At 32.9% G+C, this 22719-nt stretch overlaps 1 protein-coding gene across 6 annotated transcripts in view; it reads left to right on the top strand.

Annotated features, from left to right (window-relative positions):
* LOC118202431 (citron Rho-interacting kinase-like) overlaps positions 1-21977 on the top strand; it is a 284352-nt gene extending 262375 nt beyond the window's left edge. For 5 of the 6 annotated variants that reach the window (XM_085818648.1, XM_085818656.1, XM_085818639.1 and 2 more), the window contains 5 exons: positions 1788-1919; positions 2079-2156; positions 2262-2343; positions 5299-5487; positions 21653-21977. In XM_085818648.1, coding sequence (XP_085674774.1) covers positions 1788-1919; positions 2079-2156; positions 2262-2343; positions 5299-5487; positions 21653-21800 — 629 coding nt within the window. In that variant the 3' untranslated portion in view covers positions 21801-21977. Of the gene's footprint in view, positions 1-1787; positions 1920-2078; positions 2157-2261; positions 2344-5298; positions 5488-9707; positions 11236-21652 lie in introns of those variants that run through there. The other variant, XM_085818662.1, reaches the window with a different exon arrangement.
* Positions 21978-22719: the final 742 nt, after the last annotated feature.

The raw sequence follows: 22719 nt of genomic DNA, 5'->3' as shown, positions 1-22719 counted from the left end.
GTTATTGATGTAAATATACTTTTGTCATTGCACACGTGTGCAATTGCTCCCGAATTAAGATACCATTTATGTGCTCCTAATTCTCGTGTTGTATTCACAATAGTGAGAGAATTTACTTTAGGGGATTCTTGATTAGGATTTTTGTTTTTGGTTTGCCTGTGTTCCGATGCTTTGTGGCCTTTTCTGTTACAATTATAACATTTGAAGGTTTTTGCTTTCTTAGTCTTTTTTGCGTTGCCGTGATATTTTGTAACTAACACATCCTGAGCGTGGCTGTTTTCTTTCACCTTAAATTGGCGACTTTTAGCTTCTTCTAATAACTTTAAGTGTTTTTAAGTCTGGCAATTTATCGCGATTCTAAAACTTACAAATTCTTCAGTTAGGCTACATAATAGCAAAACTGTAAGAAATTCTTCATGAATTTCAGTTCCTATTTCTGCTAATTTATCTACAATTTCAAAGAATGAAGTTAAATACTCCTGCGTGTTTTCGTTCACGTTCATCCTTTTTGAGATAAGCTGCTTCATGAGACTAACTTTAATAATAGGGCCTTTAGGCTGATGAATTTTGTGTAATTTCATCCATGCTTCGTAAGAGGATTGACATTTTTCAATGTGTACTATCTCAGATGATTTTAGGCTCAGAGCAATAATTGCTAAAGTTTTTTGATCTTTCAAAACCCACTTGTCAACTTCGGCTAAGTTACTTTCGGATGTTTCTGGCTTGACTAATTGCCCACTCATGACATCCCAAAGCTCTGACCGGATTAAAACCATTTTCACTTGAAAACACCATATTTCAAAATTACTGTTATCCAATTTCTCTATTTGTATATTTGCATTTGTTTTCTTCATCAGATACATATACTTTCAGAAAAAACCTAGGAAAGAAGAAAAATTTTGGGGTGGGAAAAAACACTACCGATGTTCAACTTACTGCTGGACTTGGTAGACAGAGACCTGGACTCCCGATGTAGATAGATAATTCAGAATGCTTGTGTAGATTCTTATTTCCAATGAACTGTTCCTTAGTAAGACTCCTTGCATCATATTTCTGGACCACGCTTGAGAGAATCGCTCCACATCGCCAAACATCATCAGATAGGCGTAGCAGGGAGGTTAAACTTCAGGACGCTCAGAATCGGGAAGACAGTTTTTTGTTCGTCTCCTCGGGGAGGAATCCTTCTGCACACCTTATATAGTTAGCCTTTTTAGCTCAGTGCAATCATGAATGGGAGAAATGCAAATTTGTATCTCTAAAACTTAATTTCTTATACCTAAATGTTTTACATTATTGCTTTTCATAAACTTTCTATATAGTTCAAAATAATGTGTTTTTAAAAAAATATTTTTAAGTAATGTTAATTTCATAATGTTATATAATTATTAAAAGAACTTCCATGAAACTATTTAGTAATACTTTCTCCTTAATCCCTTCATTAAGTGTGCGATTCCCACATTTCAAAACCAAGGAGGAAAACTTGAAACACGCTTATATCAAAATTTTATTTTTCTGTGTTCTGCATTGGACTTGCACCCATGAACATTATGTAGCTGTTTATGTGCTGACATTTAAATTTAGTTTTATAAGTTTTCACTTTTGGCTGAATTTTTGCAATAAAATATTACCTCCAAGTTTGTATTTGTAAATATTTTGTTCAGAAGTATATAATTTATTCTTTAATGCATTTCTGTTATTGAAGGTTTCGGTGAAAAGTATTTTATAAACAAAATATTTATAATTTTCTAAAGATATGTTTGCACATATTAACAATACATATTTTTTAGGGTTTCTTGATAGTAAAGATGCAAGTTTGGCTGGTCTAGTATATGGAGCTTCTCAGTTTCGTAGTTTCCCCATTGCTATATTTCAAATTGCTCATCCTGATGACCCCGAGGAATATCTGCTTTGCTTCAATGGTAAATATTACTATAAAAACTGCATTATCACCTAAGCAGAAATGCAAATTAGAAAATAAAAATTATTTTATTCAATAAATCGTGAGAAACTGAATAGTAATTAAGCGAAATTTATGTAAAATGTTACTTTTAGTAAAACATTGCATTATTATTTTACAGAAATGGGAGTTTTTGTAAATGAGTTAGGGCAAAGAACGAGGCCCGGAGACTTGAAGTGGAAACTGCCATTATCATTTGGTAAAAAACAAGTTCCTGTGTTTTTTTTAGATTTGTTTCCCCTTTAACACTTTTTCCATGTTAGTTGAGAAAATTGTGTGCTGAAATTTTTCTTCTTAATTTTAGCATATCGGTGTCCTTACATTTTTGTCATTCACTTCAGTTCTGTCGAAGTCATAGAAATACTTTCCCAACACGTAACAGAATCGTAAGTGTTTTTTCTGAATTTTTCATGTCTAAACTAGATATTTAGATGCATAACCTTGAAAATAGTATGATTTGATTTACTGCCACTAACATACGGCATCATGTCAAACGATTGTGTAATTAAGACTCCCCGCCTGTGTTTGCTGTGTTGAGCAATTTCAGAAATATGCTTTCAAAATCACTATTTAAGTTTTAGTAATACCTATTAAGATTTTCAAAATATAAATAGTGCTAAAAGTGAAAAAAAAAATGCATGCTAATATTGGTTAAGATCCAAAAGTGCTTGTTAATGTACAAAAAGTAAAAATAGCTCAGAATTACGCTAAAACTACAGTTCACTAATTTAATTTGTTTCTAAAAGTTTTTTTGTGAACTGAAATGTTCGTTATTTGAAAAAAAAATTTCTTCAAAGGAATTAATTAAAAATGGATTAATTCATTCCTGGATTATTATTTATTCAAGTTTTACGATAGTACTTTCAGCACTAGCTCAAAACTTAAAACCAATGGAAACCGTTAAATATATTTAAAAGAAAAAAGACATAATATTAAACAGAAAAATAGATGAGAACTGGCTTTAATTTTGTATGTGCAAAGCCGAGTGGGTTATGTAAGTGGAAAAGGAGAAAGGTATTTTTGTATAGAAGCAAAATTTTCTCCCATAAAATATTCAGGTCAATGAATTTAGGAAGCATCTTCTTTTATCTTTGCTTTTCCTCGAAGGGCTGTTCGATGCTGCTGAAGACCGAGTCTATGTTTAAAAAAATTGAATGAAAATTTGTCCCTTGTGATTTGTCACTGCCTGCGTTTAAAAATGTTTCTAAATCAAAACGTAACATTGCAATTGCAAATATTTGTGCTGTAGTTTGATACTACTTTATCAAGGTCTTACATGAAAATTTTGCATCTTACTCCATTTTGCATTTGAAGACTAAGAACCCTTTTCTTTCTTTCTTTTTTTTGGGGGGGGGGAAGACATTTTTCCTCCAATTGCCTTTTGATGCTGTCTTTGAAGTTGTAGTTTTTTCTTATTGAGCTCCTTTTTATGGTTCTCTAGACCCAGAGGTAACAAAAAGTCCCAAGTGTCATAGTGCTCAAGGCCTGTAAATCAATCTGTTCATAATTTTGTTCAAAGTACTACAAATTATTTGCTACCATGCTTTAATAAAAATTAAGCAGTGGAAAATATTACAATGTTTCCGGCTGTCTTTGAGCATTAATTATAGGTGGTTTTTCTCAAAATAAATTTAAAAATCATACTTTGCTGGCTTGAGTACTCGTAACTTGAGACATCGTTAATGATCCGAGGCATGTTTTTTGTTTGCTTGTTTGTTTAGATAATTTGTTTGTGAAGAGAGGCATTCGTGATTTAAGGATTTACTGTAATTTGTTTTTCATATAAAATTACATAATACATTTTTACTGGGAAAATTATAAATTGCTTTAAATTGTTAAATATCATTTATGTATCTGTACTGTAATTTGAATTGTGAATTATCCATAGTCTGTGCAGCCATTAAATGTGTTTGTTGAATTATTCATAGTCAGGTCTCAATCCTTTTAAAAATTATTACAATTACTAATGCAATCTCCCAGTTAAAGGCTTACATTTAGCTGAAAATTCCTTTAGAGTCAGAGAAAACATATTTTTCAAAAAGTCCAGGGACTCGAAACTTGGTGGTCTCTAAGCTCGCCAAGACCAATAATGTTTTGATTCCCAAAGTCCAAAATCAAGGTAATGTTAATTGCTTTCTTCGATAGCGAAGGATATTTCATCAGGAATTTGTTTTTTCAACAAGACTGTTACTGGACAGTTTTACACAGCTCTTCCCAGACATTGACAAAGAGTTTGCAGAGTAGGGCCTTGTTTTCAACAGAATGGGAGTCGGCTGGTTTTGCACGACAGTGTTCCGCCCATCATGAGGTCATAGAGATATAGCATCCTCCATACCCTCTGGATTCAACATTGGCAGACTTTTTCTTATTTCCAAAACTGAAAAATTTGGTGAAGAGAACAAGATTTGAGGACGTTGAAACTATCAAAACAATGGCATCCACATTAAAAGAGCATGCTGAAAGAAGTTTCCGAAATTTACGCAGCTGAGTACAGAAGTGCATTAAGTCAGGTGGGGGTTACTTATAAAGCTATTAAATGGTTATATGTTTCATATAATATTTGCTGGAGTTATTAGATCACTCCTGGATATTAATGGCTGCACCTTGTAGGTTATTGCATGTGATATCAAAAGAATTGTTTTACAATTTTGTGATCATGTAGATTCAATTTTATAATTTTTCTTTTTATTTCTGTTTTGTTTTTTATTCTTTATAAATAATTTTGCTATCTTTTGCGATTGATATATGAACAGAAATTCATATCAATAGCAAAAGATAGCAAATAATCTTTCATTTTTATTTCTCTCTTGTTTTCTATTCTTTATAAATAATTTTGCTATTGATATGAACAGAAATTCAGTTTTAGAATTTCAGTTCTAAATTCAGACGTGAATGAGATTTCATTGCAAGCACACAAAAATACATGCACATATTTATATTTACAATTTGAACTTTTTCTTTATTGCCAGCATAGTGGAGGCTCGAGGCATTTCAGTGCATTGCATTTGTTAGCTTTTTATCTTTATTTTTTTTCTACCCAAGTTTGTCTTGTGGCATATGTTTTCAAAAACCTTTGCACTAGATATCATCCTTTTTAGTTCAATTTTTTTGTTGGGTGTGTGTGTGTGGGGGGGTATATTGCTTTATTTTTACTTTCATTTAGATTTTTTCATGTATTTTAATGATTGTAATTTTTTTTCTTGGTGTTTGAAAATAGTTGATTTATTTATGTAATTTAAGATTTATGTACATACTACCGAAGAAAGATTATGGCTAGATGCAAATAAATTATGCAGAAAATTAAAACATTTAAGCTAATAATGCAAGTATTTTTCTTTAAGTGGTATTCGAAGAGTGATGAAAGCTCGTAAACCTCAATACGTGGGTCCAGCTCATGTTGAACAGTCTATCTTCATATCATCTACCCATGACCGAACTGTGGAGTTGATACTAGTAGAAGGTAAATTCATAGGAAGTTCACATTCCAATATGCAGAGTGATGAAGGGGTTGCATTGAATATTTCTAACAGGTATTTCTTTCTATATGAATTTTGTAACTGAAGAAAAAATGTAAGATTTTGTTTATTTTCTAGATTAAAGGAGATACGATTCTTCGGCTTATGATGCCTTCTTTCCAATTTGAAATGAAACTTAAATATTTCTTTGATTTAAAAATTTTGATACAAAATTTTATGGTTATTTTTAACATAGATTGTTTTTATTTAGAACCCCATGGTATCAACCCTTAAACAATGTAATGTGAAATGTATGGTTCCAATTATATTATGCAGTTGATTCACAAACGTAATGAAATAGTACAGAAACAAATCTTTATGTACAAACTTAAATGTATCTTCATTTATAACCGTCTTCCACTAATGCATTGAGGAGGATTTCAGAATTTTTGAATTTAGAATGGTTCATCAGCTAATTTTGGATTAACAGAAACACAGTGATTTTCCAAGGCAAGAGGGTTCATTTGAATTCCTCTGCATATATATATATATATATATGTAAATGAAATACAAAATATATATATATATATTGTATTTCCTTTCTCTATATTTCCATGGATTTGACGAATTCTGGTAGAATTTTACATATTTTGGGGGAAATTTGGATTTCATTGTTATTAATTCTATTTCTTTCATATCTTTGTGGATTTGGTTCTAAATTTCTTTCTTTTTGTCTAGAATTGATTAATTTTCAGCAGCATTTGTGCAAAAATGGTATTAGGATAATTTGTTTCAAAGGTATATAAATGGCTGGAACAATGGACTGTGCATAACTGAATGTGACTTTTCCTCGCGATCTGAAATTGGATCACTCTGCCAGTTCTAAAGCTGATAATATTGATACAACATTTGGATCACATACAGCTTGCAAACACACCATTCATAGTTTGGCTTTCGAGGTTTTTTTACAAGTGATTTACTATTAAAAGACGTACTAAACTAATATAAATTACAATCTTATCTGATATTTCTATGAGGCAGATTATGGAAGCTAATCCCAATGAGAAAGAGCTTAAATGACAACCATTTCACCATGCTTCAGCATCTTGTTGCAATAGAATAGATGAATAATTTCAATCTGTGGTCTCCTGTGATCATAATTTTATGAACAAAGCATGTCGTAATCATTTTTCTCATGTTGAAAAATATTTGGAAGCTTCTGTATCAAACTGTTACCAGAGTTAAACTGTTGCATCTGATATGTGGATTTACCAATCGTTAGATTCAGATGAGCATTTTGGGCACTTCCCAAAACCACCTGTCAAGATATGCTGTTGCTTTAGTAGTAGCATCATTAACAGTGTCTTCCTAGGTAAAATAATGTCTTCATTATAGATAGTTATTAACCCAGACTGGGCAAAAAATATTAGCAACTGCCCTGAAACAGGCAGCATTTGTGAACAGATTTGATGTCCTTGTGTTGCATACATAAGTTGGTTGAACTCTTCTGCACCAGCTGTATTTATCGGACTATTCAAAAAGATTTTGATCTTTTTTGCCTCCTTGGCAACTTTCTTTTAATATGAAGGTTTGAAAATCACAACGATATTTGTAAGGTAGTTGTGAAATTACTGAGATTACAGCCATGAGCGTTATTTAGGCCTTGGATTCACATTTTGACGCATTGACAGAAATGCCTGAATGCCTAAGGCAACTACTATGATTGGCATGTACTTTTTATTAAGATTTTGGTCATTTGTGTTTTGGCCGTCTTAAATGTACCAATCCAATTTATTTAATACAATATTCTTGTTTTTAGTGTCAGTTTAGATGTCTCATATTACTTTGTGTGTATGTCTAGTTGTTTTTGAGATAGAAACGTTTTCCTATGTAAGCTCACAATAACTGCATCTTTGATATTTGTACCATGTGAAAAGTTTTAGAAAATGCTGTATTTTTATAAAGCATGGGATACCTGTACACATGTTACAAAGAATATTATTAATCTTCCAACGTCGATATGAGCTTCAGCAGTTTAAAAAAAATAATTGCCAATGGAAAAATTTTTATAACTAGATATAGACATGTAAATTTATTGTAGTAGATACATTTACTTGAATAATGTTGTATTTATTTCTGTTATTAAAAACATTTATTTATTCCTATTATTGAAATTCATATTTGATTTGTTTCTGGTATTTATATTTTATTGTTCCTATTAGTAAAAATATCCTCGATTATTGAAAGCATTTCCTTGTTATCTGAAAAAATGTGACTCAAAATGATTGCACTCTTTTTAGTTAGAAAAAAGATTGTTGTAGCATGTGTGATTTTCAGGAAGATATTTTTTTGTATTGTGTAATTAACCTATAAGCTATAATATTATTGGATAGTTTAATATTACAAAGACGCCAATTTACCCATTGCACTCGTATAACATTTGGTATATACAGTCAAAAGTCGTTAGTCCGGACTTCAAAGCTACAAACTTTCTGCGCATGCGCCAACGCATAATGTGTTAACGCATGCGCATAATACCTTTACGCATGTGCATATGCATGTACGCATGCGCGTAATACGTTAACACATGCGCATTTAATGTATAATCGACGGTATAAGCTAAGCTAAAATTATCTAATTATCTATTTCAGTTAATGTTGCAGATTGCATTGTCCCTTAATCTTCGAATTGGAACCAGCTTATTATTTTTTTGCAGACTGTTAGAGCAATTTTATAAAAGTAAGTTGGAACTTTCGATTACGTCAAATAGAATTTCCGATGTTGGATCTACAAAGAGAAAGCATGTTTCGATGTCCATGAAACAAAAAGTGGAATTGCTTCAAAAAATGGATAAAGGCTCCTTTGTTTCTCTAACCATTGCGAAATCTGTTTATCAATTTCACGCTGCTCTGCGCTGGGGGGGGGGGGTACGTCACATTGTGCAATAAACTGGAAGTTGATCTGCGAGCACTAACCTTGTCTTCAGGGCAGATGTTTTTATTTTATTCGGCTTATAATGTAGTATTTCATCTCGTTGTACTCCGTCTTTGATATGATTTAAATCAAATTCCTCGTCATCATAAATATCACGAATACAAATCAAATAGTCTTATGGTTGTAATTTTCTAATTTCGACTATGCGTAATGTATGCTTTACGCATGCGTGCGTTGAAAGAAATGTTTAATAAAGTAAACAAATAAATATTAAGCTTTTTTTGGTAAATTTTGATACTGTTTAGATCATAATTGCTCTTTATTTCATAAATTACGGTTTTATATTTTTAATTTCATAATTTCTGCATGCCGTCTTACCAGATTTAAACTCATGATCTATAATCCGGAAAAACCGATAATCCGAAATCGCCGAAGTCCCGACGAGTCCGGATTAATGACTTTTGACTGTATATATGTATGGAGACTTCCACTCAGAATGTTTTTCACATTAGATTAAGATGAAAACATTTTTATGAGAACCAGGGTTTGCACGGCCCTTAAATTCAGCAAAAATCAGCAGAAAATCCTTCTTTTTAATCATCTGAAATTTCTGCCTGTTTATACTACTGTCATTTTGAGTGTGAATTAGGATTTTGGGGGAATATTTTTGTTGACTGACTAATACGGCTATCTTTTGAATGGGTTATAATTTGTTCCTATTTCTAATACAAACCATGCAATACTCAAGTTTCTGGGCACGCAGTGAAATATAAGCATTTCGAAATTATTTCATTTTTTCTGATGAAGATCTCTTAAACAACTTTTTGCTTTTGGAGCTGTAAATTCTTTTATAGACAGTTCTAAATATGAAAACTTATCAACATTTTGGAGATTTTAAGGTAAACTTCTTTAAAACAACTTTTAATTCGGAGATCTATGAATTTTTTTAGTGATTTTTTAAGCATTATAATTGTGATAAATTTCATTAAAATAATGATAATATATTGAAATTCTATTTAAGAAGTAACATTAAATTAAACCATTTTTGTTTTTCCTTCTCATATTATATAGTGAAATTACTTTCTGTTTTAGTGACTTATACAATATTTTGAATCTGAAAAATAAACAACATAATAAATGCTATAAAGCACAATATCTGAAACGGTTCTTGGCAAAAGCAAAATAGCTATGTAATTAATTAAAAATTTCTTTTGAGTTTTTCTTTGTGTAATTGTCTCAGAATATGCACCAGTTTTCTCTATAAAATTAGTTCTACATTTTCCCCCCTCTGATTTTCTTTCCCCCAAAATATTTCTGCCTTTTTGCCATTACAGAATTGGTAGAGCTAATTTTTCTTTCAGATATTAGACATAGAAACTTGGAAAGTTTAGAAGGATTTGAAGGCAAGATTTACAGAACCACAATTCTAGAAGATTCCAGAAAAATGAGACAAAATGAAAAATGTCTTCATGGTAGTAACATGTAATGGATGTTATCTGGTTGTAACAAAAATTTTCAGCCAAAAAACATTCTTAATAAAATTTCATAAAGAAGCGTGAAAGCAGTGCCTTTAGTGCAGTTAGTAATCTTCCCCCCCCCCAAAAAAAATCTATGATTTTCAGCCTGCAGTTATGATGGATATGTGGGATCTGCCAACGGATGCAATTTGGTAGTTTTGTAAAGCCTTCGGCCCAGAAAATTGGTGGCTGCAAGTCCAAAAACAGAATAACCTCATTAAAAAAAAAAAAAAAAAAAAAAAAAAAGCAGTACCTTTAGTTTGGGTAGTAATCATCATCAAAATGTATGATTTTCTGCCAACATTTTGGTAGTTTTCAAAGCCTTCGGCCCAGAAACTTAGTGGCCATGAGTCCAAACGCAGGTCAGCCTCATTTCGGGCATCCTGTGCAGAATGAACCACCAGCAAGATGTAGCTGCAGATATGAAAAAAAGTAGAAGTCCGAAGAAGCATTGTCGGGGCTATATGGTGGGTGTGGGAAAAGATTAATTGGAGTCCATACAGAGTACAGCCAGTGAATGTAGACACATGTGGTCTTGCATTATCTTGATAGAAAATTACCTTTTTGCTCTGTAACTCAACTTTTTCCTTGATAGCTTCGTCAGCATGGACTAGCATCTCCCTGTACACTTTACTGTTAAGGGTTTTGCCTTTTTCCAGATACTCTTTGTGGACAAAACTGCACCAGTCCCGCCAGATACAAAGCATGATCTTTTTGTTAGTTAAATTGTGCTTTGCGACACTTCCAATGGGCTCACTGGGTGCTGACCAACCCCCTTTTTGGCCTGTGTTGAAGTAAATCCACTTTTCGTCAAGTGACGATCCAGTCCAAAATTTTGTCCTTGTGTTGATATTCCAGCAGATTATTGCAGCCCCGACCACGTCTATCCTTATCTGCAACGTAACTCATGCAGCACCCAGTGATTGAACTTGTATGTCAAGTTTATGCAATGCATAGTGTGACTAATGGACATGACATTAGCATCTAACTGCTTGGCAAGCTCTCAAGTGGTTGCATACTGATCTTCTTCCAAAAGTTCTTGCAGGCAGGCCTCATCAACATCATTAGACTGGGCAAAGTGCTCTCTTCTTGAATATCGTAGTCCTTGTTTTTGAACTTTCGGTACCAAACCTTCACAGTGTCATATGATACAATATTAGTATCTAAAGCTGTACATATGATTTGGTGACATTCTGTGCCTCATGTTTTGCAACAGAACTGGAAGTAAATGATGGTCCTAATCTGGTAGCATGATAGTTCCATTTTAGACACCTTGTACTTAATGATATTTTTTTACAAATTTCACAACTAAGTATTCTAAAGCAAGTCTCTCTCAAATGCCAAAATTTGTTTGACAAAATATGATTAAACATGGCAACATGAACTATTTGCAGTGGCGGAAAACTTTTATTAAAACCTGATATTTTACAGAAAGTTTGTGTGAATTTCTTACTTTTTAAAGAACTTTTGAAAGAACAATGAAAACATAATATTTGAATGTTTTATTTCTGATATTAGAAATCTTTTTTTTTTAACACGTTTATCTTCCTTTTATTTTCTCATTTTTTCACTATACACAGGCATGGAAAATTTTAAAAATGCATCTAATCTTATCACATACACAAGCATCTCTAAAAGGAATTTTCCTATTAATAAAGAAATTGAAAACTGACAATTTAAAAGATTAATCTTATATGTCTCAGTTAATCATACACAGGGCTAATGCTAGACCTTTTCCCACCTGAAGCAATTTCTGTGGGTCCTAAATTAACTGCTGCTTAGTGCCTTCCAAAATTGTGCACCCAATGCCTGTCCTAAATTCTAAAAGTTTTGCCATTTCTGGATTTTGTTGCTCAGAGTGTCACTAAATTCTCTCACACCAGTTCTATAATCAGCCCAGACATATATCATTTTATATTTATTCTGAATGTTAAATGAAATTAATGGGTTATTCTATGTATTCTAAATGAATTTTTTAGAATAACAGAAATCTTTAATTAAATCCCAAAATTCTAAAATGAAGAAATGTATTGAAGAAACTGAAGGCACGAAGAGAAAGAAAATTATTCTTCGAAATTATGTACAGTTATTATTATGTAAATGTATAAGGTATTTCTCTCGCTTTCCTAGCAAGCCTTTGTGGTATAGTGGTTTGCACATTGGCTCGGTATTCCAGAGGTCCGCGGTTCGATTTCCGGCGAAGGCGTTTGCTCATTTTTCATCTTGCCTGCTTCCAAAAATATATACCTAATGTCTCTACAAATTAAACAGTTGTTTATAATTTCAACCATTACTATAGCTTCTTTCCATTTCCTCATCAGAATTCAGATCAGTTAGAATTAATCAAATATTATTTAAGCTTGAGGTTTTTGGATTGTAAGACAGAATGAGTTTCTAGGCTCCGCTTACATGCTGTATTAGTTCGTGAGAGTTCTGATAATTTGTCAAGATTTTTCTTTGCGTTATTGTTGCCAACATTTGAATTTGTTACGACGATAGAATTACTGAGTCAACTTAGACTAAAATTAAACTGTGTACTCTTTGACTACTAGTCCACATTTTTAGTTTGATTTTGACTGTTCCTGTTTAGTCACATCGCCACAAGCTGTAGTTTTTTTTTTTTTTTTTTTTTTTTTTTTTTTTTTTTTGTTTGTTAGCCTTTATGTTCTAAGTTCTGTTTAAATACAGAGGTGTATTTAAACCTTTATCTGACTTTATAGTTATTTTCAGGCATGGCAATAATTTGCTTCACATCTGTCAGTGGTTTGGGACTGTATAACTTTTACCAGTTCAGATAAAACCTCATAAGTACATTGTCGACAGATTGACAAGTTCAGAAATAAAGTGAGTAGAAATTAGTAGGAACATTGGTCTACATATTGAAACAAATTTCTAATTCTTAGAAAAGATACTTAAAGAGAAGGAAATTGATATAAATTAGCCAAAATTTCTGGGAAGGCTTCAAATTAAAAACGTGCATAAACATTTTTGTTGTATGTTGTTAGTTTACCTTTTAATAACTTTTAATGTGTAATTATCCTAATATCATTTAACACTAGAACAGCCGAATTTCAGACTAACCGAAAACCGCCATTGGGGGTCAATTTGACCCTCATAAGAAATGTAAGTAGAAACACAGTAAATGATTGAAATGATGCTGAAATGACCACGTAAAAGAGTTTTTAGAGATTTTTATTTATTTTTTATATTTTAGAATTTTTTTTCGTGCAATTAGCGCAAATTAGCACATATCTTTCAATGTAAGATAACAAAAACAAAATCTTTGAAAAACAAACAAAAGATACAAATGCAAAAAGAGGAAAATAGAACATATGCAAAAAATTACAAAAAACATAAATTGGGAATAAACATGCAAAGTTTTCCAAAGTTTGTTATACATTACCGCAGGTGATACAATATGAACGCTTGACAGTGACAGCAACACATTTACCACAAATTGGTTTCTGGCATCCCTCACAGCTGACAACAGTCTTGTTTTGTCCCTTGCAACTTTAAAATGCACATTTCTTTCCTTTAAGTGTCGGTATTTGAGCAATCGGGAGGCATCTGTTGCGTAGTGCACCAACTCGTAGTTCTTCCATGAGTGCAAGAATAAATTCTCGACGGGAAATAGAGGTGCCCAAGGATTCTTTGAATATAATCCAAGCATTGAGTTCAGCAATGTCAAGGACGTTGTAAAAAACATTTACAGGCCACCTGCGACTTCCAATACTTGTACTATATTTCCTCAGCATCTGATCTGCGACATCAATGCCACATTTTGTACTGTTGTAGTAAGTGACAGTGTTCGGTTTTTTCTTTATGCTGTCGTCAGTAAACACATTACTGTGCATCGTGCTCAGAATCACGACATTCGTTTTGCTCTTGCACCTATATATTGTGAGTATTTTGTTTCCATTTTTCAGTGCAAAAGATGAATATCGTGCCGAAGAAGTGTCACGAGCAATGGGGGTAATTCTCGCTTATTCAGAAGCATTGTACCCACAATTCTGGTTTATTTCGCAGAAAGTTCATCTGCAAGTTTCACAGAAGTAAAAAAATTGTCAGTTGTGACATTGAGTCAGGAGTTTAGATGCGGTTGCAGTAATTTGAGAACTACACTTTCCCCAAGTTGTAAATTAGTTGGTCGTTCTTCATCCTTGCCCAGATAAGGATAACCATTCAAAACATATTTGGATTTTACATCAGTTGCTAGCCAGAATTTGATGCCAAACTTGTCCGGTTTATTCGCCATACACTGAATAAATCTACATCTTGATTTACAAGGCAACAATTGTTCATCAACGGTTATTTCTGGTCCAGGATTATAGCATAAATAACAGTTTTCCATTAGCTTGTACCAAGTTACAGAAGCGAGAGCAAATTTGTTAGTGGCGAGACGATCAGCTCTGGTGCTTCGGACATCGAATCTGAGATACCGCATTATTTCATGGAACTGATTGCGTGACATTGTTTCTTTGAACGCAGGTGGTCCTTAATTCTTATTCCACAAATCATCTGCACAAAGTTTTGAATGGCCTAGTGCTCCAAGTGTCGTTTTTCTTATGAGGGTCAAAATGACCCCAGTTGGCTGTTTTAGGTATATCTGCGATTATTTGTTTAAATAATTAACGTAGAAATATGAAAAATTGGCATAGTATACTTGGAAACATTTTAGAAAAAGTAAAAAAATATCAGCTTCGAAGCTCAGCTGTATGTTAAAAAAAACGCGTAAAATTGGAAAAAAAGGTCAAAATGACCCCAATGGCACTTCTAGTGTTAAGAATCAGGCTTTCAGCTCTGTTCTGACCAGGAGGTCTCTCTCTAGGCAAGCAACAACGATGGCAACAGCCAGTCATCTGTTACAAATCATAGTGATTATGATTTTACTTCTCATTTTAATCTATGCCGTTTGACATAAAATCTGCCTGCTGTTTACTAAACCTCCAAATTGACCAAGTACTTGATGAAATGAGACAAAAGGAAAAATTAACACAAAGCTCGTTGTTAGTAAAACGTAAATAAAATGCCACTAATTTTCTTTCAAATATACCCAATTATTACAAGTCTAAAATATTTAATGCTACTTGATAATTTTATAAAGTTTATTTTCAAATTTGTTTTATAATTATGTTTAATAATAATGTAGCCTACTTGCGGATCAATTTTATTCTATGGATGATATTACAAAAGTGCAGCTTAGGCATAGATAATATGTTTAATTGAATTTATTCAGTTTGCATTTCCTGATAGGTCCTTAATTTTTTCCATTAGTGGTCCTTAAAAGTACTGAATTTCTATGTGCAGAAATGTGTACGAACCCTGGGAACATACACCATGTTTCAAAAAGAATATACGTATTACAAAATGTCATTTTGTCCAAACTATCAATCACTGGCTTGGCTATTGGCAGAATGAATACATAGATCATTCTGCCAATAGCCAAGCCAGTTCAGTGATCAGCAAACTTATTAGCCAAAGAGCCAAATATGAATATTACAACCATTTAAAAAAATTAGGAGCCAAATCTGCTTGTTTAGTAAACTTTTATTACACTAAATAAAACTAAATTTAATACTTAATAAATATTTATTAATGCCAACAATGCGCTTGCATCTCCTTGGAAAGTTTGAGTAAGTCAGGTTTGTATGTTGTTTTTAATTTTAGGCATGATTCCAAGTTTTCATCAATAAGACGACCTCTCAGTTCACTCTTGATAATGTTCATGCTTGAAAAAATTGTTCACATATATATATATAGAACAGAAAAGGGAAAGAACAGCAAACGCGAGCTTTTTCAGCTGATCGTAAGAGTCAGGAATACTATTCCAAGTGTTGAAAATGATCATGTCTTCCTTCTCCAGGTCATTCAAAGCAAACCACTTGTGTTGTGAACTAAGATCACACTTTTTCTTCTCCAATACTTCCAATTCAACACAAAGATGTTCGAATTTAGAGTGCCATATCTCCTTGTTTTTTAAATCCAGCAATTGTATTTCAAAGCTACTAATGTCAATTTCAAAAGGAGAAAATTTCAACTCGGTTATCGTAGCATTAAGAGGATTTTTGACAAATGCCAAAGTTGCTCTGCTGTTTTTAAATTTCTGAAACCTGCTGAGAAATGCTTCCCTCATATTTAAAATTATTGTTTTAAAATGGCGTTTATCAATAGAGGAATTATTTTCTTGGTGATGCTTCAGCAGGCTTGGAAAGTGAAACAATGTTTCCTTTCAAAATCCTGTGCAAAAATGTATAATTTGTTTTCGAATCTTATTGCTTCTGCTTTGAATTCTTCTTTGAATAAAAATTCTTTGAATTGGCGATGATTAACAGCTTTATCTAAAATGGAGTTGACGGTAATTACTAATTTCATAACTTTACAAATTTCTTCCGTAAATGTTTGCGCACAAAGCTCTTCTTGGTGAATGTGAATGATACAATGGTAAACAAGTATCTCGTGATTAATTTTTTCTTCCATAATAGCAACAACCCCTTTTCTTACGCCGGTCATACTTTTGGCCCCATCTGTTGAAATCGACACAATTTTATCGAGGGGAATATGATGTTTATACATACGCTCAATTACAGCATTGGCGATATCTTCTCCATGCGTCTAACCTTTGAGTGAGAATCCTAAAAGTTCTTCTTTAGGGCCTGAATGAGACATAAATCTTACAAAAAGTGAAACTTGCGCTGTATCATTTATGTCGCAAGACTCGTCAACTGCTATTGATAAAGCCGAAACCAATTTCAGATCTTTGATATGCTGGGTGGTTATATTCGAACACGTTTTAATTGTTCTATCTTTAATGGTTTTGGCAGATAATGGTAACTCTAATTCTTTTCAGAATATCTGCTTTGTTCTTAAAATCCCGAAATAGCTCTTCGGATGCATTTACAAAACAATTTTTTATGTATTCGCCGTCTGTGTTCAGTTTTCCTAATCTCTTGGCTACAAACAAAACTTGCCATATTAATATTGCTGAAAGATTGCATTCAGTTATTAAACACAGAAGTTGACGACTCTTGATTCTTCTGAAGTTCCTCAACTGCTTTCTTCCTTGCATCACCGGTAGGATGATATTTAGTGCTAAATGACGCGTGCTTTCTTGTAAAGTGTCTCTCTAAATTTGACTTCTTGTTATGTGCGAATTTCTCCTTACAAATAAGACATGTTGGAAGTCCAATCAAGTTTTGAATGAACGCGAAATTCTCGGTTCACTCAACTTTAAATTCGCGGTTTTCATCTTTCGTTTTTTTTTTTTTTTTTTTTTTTTTTTTTTTTTTTTTTTTTTTGGTAGCCATGTTAATTGGGGTGCCTATAAAAATATTCCAAATATATTTTTTTTCTAAAGCCACCAGTACAAAATTATTATTACTATTAAATTGATTGAAATAAAAATTAAAAAAAAATCTTTTTAAAAAATACAATTTTATTAAAATATATAACTGCACTAAAAAGAAAAAAATAATTTAGTCCATCATCAGAATAACAAAACTTTTAATACAACCAAAAATGGAAGAAAATTTCCAACATTTGGACAAATAGAAGTTATCGAAAAATCGATTACAAATTTTGTACCGTAACCACAAACATACATAGTAGGTGTAATAAAATCGTATAACAATACCTGTAAGATGTGCAGCTAGATTAAAAAATACAACTTTTAATAAGACAGGACAACGGCAGACACGGTAGATAAGACAAAACTGTTCACACTGCAACTGCTGCTCTGTGATGCCAATTTTCACCTTCACTGCTTTATAAAAAGCATGCATGCGCATGCTGGTACCTTGTACATGGTTTATGTGTAACAAAATTAAAACTCGATGTTCGTTACATATTTTTACAACAATACAAAGTTTTAATTACCTATCTAACTTTTTACTCAAACAAAAAATTATACATGTTCTCGATTTATAGAAGAATTTTAATTTATCAAAATAAGATGTAATTTTTTTCTTACCAAGTTTGTTTTTAAATGAAAATATTGCGCCTTCCGTGGATATTTGTACAAGAGCCGCACTTAAGGAGCCAAAGAACCACATGCGACTCTGGAGCCGCACTTTGCCGTCCACTGGTCTAGTTTATATTAACCTCTTCGTCGGCCATATTGTTCTTCAAGCCTTCTTCTACATTTAAAAACTTTTAAACATTTGAAATGCTTTCTAAATGTTTACTTGTTTGAGTTTTTATTTTTGTTTGTTCTAATACCTCCTAGAGCGCAGCACTAATCAGGCATTTCATTTCTAATAGAATTTTCCCTGAGTTTTATGAATATTCGTGCCATTTTACATAAGATACAAGACAGTGAGTGATGTCTTCAATGTCTACTCAGTAGAAAAAGAGAAAAAATGAGCTTGTGAATTAGAAAGACAATAAGGATATACGTTTGATGAGTACAGTCCATAATAACTCAATGATTGATGTTGGAACACAGAAAAGAACTGTAAAAAAATAATAATTGTAAAAGATTAAATCAACAAAATAGGAGGAGTGGACCACTTGGATCAGATGTTATCAAATTATCCTGCTGTTAGAAATAAGCAGAGATATAATTACTTTTCCATTATGCTTTATTTCCTTATAATTTTACTTAATATTCATTTACATTCATCCATTACGAAAGTTATGTATGTACAGAGAAAACAACATTACACACTGCGAAAAACAGAGGGCCGCTGGGAAAAATTTTTGTGGACAGGAGAGGGCGGCGAAAGAGTTAATAGCCGCTAGTTGTCAGTTACCTTCTGTTTTGCGTGGTAGCCGTCACATGTTTTAAATGGCTACTTCGCAGCAGAAATCATTTTGTGTTCTTGAGTTTGCAAAATGCAATTTCATGATTACAGTGCAAAGACAATTCAAGTTGAGGTACCAAAGTGGTCCTCCGAATGAGTGGAACACTCACAGATGGTATCAACAGTTTGTAAATATAGGATGTGTATGTAAAGGAAAGAATCCTGGCCGCCCTCATGTTCCCAACGAAAATGTTGCACGAATTCAAGCTGTTTTCCAGCGTAGTTTTTCAAAATCAACTCGTTGTGCCAGTCGAGAGTTACATTTGCCTGCAACAACAATTTGGCATGTTTTGAGACGTTGGTTGGTTATGAAGCCATACAAGTTACATTTGTTACAAGCTCTGCGTCCTGATGGCAAACACAAGCGTGTGGCATTTTGTAACAAGATTATTGATGCCATTGACAATGATAACACTTTCTCACAACGCATCATGTTCAGGAATGAAGCGACTTTTCATGTGAGTGGTCATGTAAACAAACACAATGTTCGAATTTAGGGCCTACAGAACCCACATGCAGCCATTAAATATGTACAAGATTCGCCCAAAATCAATGTGTTTTGTGTGATATCTGTTCATCTGTTTAGGACTCATTCTTTGGTGGAAACACAATTAACGGTCAGCAGTATCTTGCTATGTTACAAAACTGGTTGTTTCCGAGGCTGCACAAAGACAACTTTATTTTACAACAAGACAGGGCACCCCCCTGACTGGTGTCGACAAGTGCATGATTATCTGAATGAAACTCTACCGAACTGTTGGATTAGTTGTCAAGAAGCTGGTGACTGAGCATGTCTCAGCTGGCCTCCACAGTAATCGAATTTGACACCCTGTGACTTCTTCCTGTGGGGTTTCATTAAAGACAATTGATGTACCACTACTCCCACAGAATTTGGAAGAGGTGAAGAATCGGATCCGTACTGTCATAACATGAGTGACGATGGACATGCTTGCCTGCGTCTGGGAGGAATTTGAGTACCCATGTGATATTGTTTGTGTCGCTGATGGAGCACATATTGAACATCTGTAATCTGAACTTAAGAGGTTCGTACATGTGTGTGTAAAGTTTCATGTTCGTATGTCATACAGTTTAATAAATATATGCATTCGAAATACATATATTCTTTTTGAAACACACTGTATTACATTTCAATTTGCAACTTTAGGAGGTAAATAAAAAAAATTGTAATTGTGGCCATATTTAGGACAACTCCGAGAAATTTTTCCACAGTAACATAAACTCAAGGTAACTAAAAATATAGACTAAATACAGGATAATTTTTTTGTGTACAGTTTAATTTTGAATATAATTATTGTCTCCCATAATTTTTCTGAAAAGTTCATCAGAAAAGAAAAGCTTAAAAAAAATGTATAAATCTTGCACAGTTAACTAAGAATTTGTGGCCTTTCATTTTTATTGCTGGAAGTAAAATTAATACTGTGGGGTATATTGCCCTGAATAGCGATGTCATTCCATGGCCCACAGTTGTCTCTTCTTTCATCTATCATCATCTTTCCTCCTGCATGAATTCATTCTTCTTTTTTTGACCACAATATCACCATCATTGTTTAATAATATTTTCTTCTTCATATCTGTGTGCAGTTATTTTTACCACAACCTAATTCTTCATTCTCATATGAGTCCATATAAAATTCATGATCACTATAGTCCGATTGTGGTAAGCTGCATATGACCTTAGAGCTGTTTATTTTTAAGAGGAGCTAATAGGTTAGATATGCTAAAATAGATGTTACTTGGTGACCAGACTTTTCGCCAAACAATTCTTTTCATTACAACTATTATATTTATTAACGATTACAGCTTTATCATTAATTTCTAATTTAAAAAAGGCTAACTGTGCCAAGTTAGGAAACCATTGTGGTTATATTACTTTTGAAACATTACCTCTCACCATATTTGAAGAACAGGATCATGTGAAACCATGTGATTCAAATGCTTTTTGTCAAAGCTGAATTATACTTTAAAATTCCATTATAATTTTATTTCTTAAATGTTTTCAAGACAATAATTTTTTTTAAATTATAAAGCAGTATTCCCCCCTAGCTGCTTAGCACTACTAGGTTCTGAAAATTTTGAAAATATTCACATTATTTATTTATTTGTCAAATGCCAGTTACATTGGCCATTAGGCCATTAAACTCCTTGCTTGCCAATAGCACTGAAATTTACAAGAAAAATTTGTCAGTGCTTCACACTCATCAAAATGTTCTGCCGCCATTGGCTGTCCACTATTACATAAAACACACAAAGGCGAATCAGCTAGTCCAATGCGAAATAAGTGATTCTGTAGACAGTCATGCCCCATCAATAGTCTAAAAGATGCAACTGCAGCTGTTCGCGGGTGATCAGGAACTAAAGTTGGGTTTGTTGGGAGAACACACCAAGGCTTGCCATCACAAGCCCGAGTGGCAAAATCTCTAAAAATCTTTTGATATGTTAGTGATGTCTGAATCTTAATAGAATGGAGGCTTGCACTCATTTTTGGCTTTTGGAGAATCGTAGCCCTCTTTTTTGCAAAACATATTAGCCATCTCATTCCCATAAATCTCACAGTGTAAAGGTATCCATTGAAGATTTTTTGAAAGACATGATTGTCTAGTTCACTTTTGTAGTAAATTCCCCAAAAGTCAGTTAGCAAAGTGGAGAAAGATGCCTGGGACACTGTGACAAGCTTCTCTGGTTTACTGGAACCACTGCTGTCTTGTCCCACTTCCTTCAGTTCACTCAACATCAGCTGGGGGAGAAAAGACTACATGGGAGCATAATACTAAAAAATAGGATGGGGACATACGAATGCAATGGTAACTGTAATATGACATACTAGAGCAATGGTAAAGTATATTGTGGTGACATATAAACACAATAGTGAAGCATATTGTGCCGACTGTATGGTGACATATGAGTGCAAAGGGTTAAGTATTAGTTTTAGTACTTACACATAAAATATTAATTAGAAATGTGTTATTGCAGTTCTAGTAAAGGCAGCACTGCTGAGAGCGATGGCTTAGACTTCTCTTTCTCTACATCAATGAATCAGTCTTTGGAACAGTCATCCATAGACCAACTATCTTTGTCTTCCAAAGGTTCAGAAGAATCAACAAATTCACAGATGAGTTGACAACCATTTCCTGCTCCCTATGGCATATATTCTGATGTAGCTAACTTTTATGTTAATTTTTAAAGCTGTTTAGCTTATACTGTTTTGTGATGTAAGTGTAGATTATGTATAAATAATGTATTTAGTGTTTTATACTAAATTATTTCTTAAATAATAAATATTTCTATTAGTAAGTTATGTATTTTTATTTCCTCATTTTCTGTTATTTATCTTGGTGTTATACTTACCGTATATGTTCTTTTTTTATTTATTTATTTTTATTAGGACAATATTGTTCTATTGCCATGTTGAACCATTTTGGTAAAAATTCCTATTTGTATCATTTTTTATAAGTAATTTAAAATACTCCCAGTTTTTCAACACATCTCTACTCTTCTAGTAGATTGCTGAAACTCCTAGTTTTCAATTTCTAACCTTTGCTAAGGAAAATGTCTTCCAACAATAAATGAAATTTATTTAATTGATGAAACTTATATTTTTAATTAAATTTTATTTTGTATGAATATCTCTAGTAAAAATAGATTGGACTATTCATGAAGAGATCTAAGCAGTGTTTGTTCCATTAGTTTTAGTGTTTTTAGCCTAGAAGGCTATTAGTCTTGATATGGAATTATACATCAAATCACTTAAATGTGATGTATCATTTTTCAGATTGTTGCCACCAAATATTATCGTTCTGTAACTAAATAATAAAAAATCTGCATGACTGTATGTATGTTTCTTGCATCAGGGTTGCCATTCAAACAGGAGAAGGAAATTCCCTATATTTTCCAAGTTTTCCAAGAAAATTCCAAGCTATTTGCACAATGTGCGTTGGTTAATCCCCAAATTTGCCAATTACATAAGACATATATATATATATATAATAAAATTCCATAGTCAAAATTACACTTAAAATTCTAACTGTATGTTCTTTTCA

The sequence above is a fragment of the Stegodyphus dumicola genome, chromosome 1 (assembly GCF_044657685.1).
Source record: "Stegodyphus dumicola isolate Sdum_Otavi_A_Nest chromosome 1, ASM4465768v1".
In the NCBI taxonomy this organism is placed as follows: Eukaryota; Metazoa; Arthropoda; class Arachnida; order Araneae; family Eresidae; genus Stegodyphus; species Stegodyphus dumicola.
Note: the sequence above shows the minus strand (reverse complement) of the source record. Positions and strands in the feature narration are given on the sequence as shown.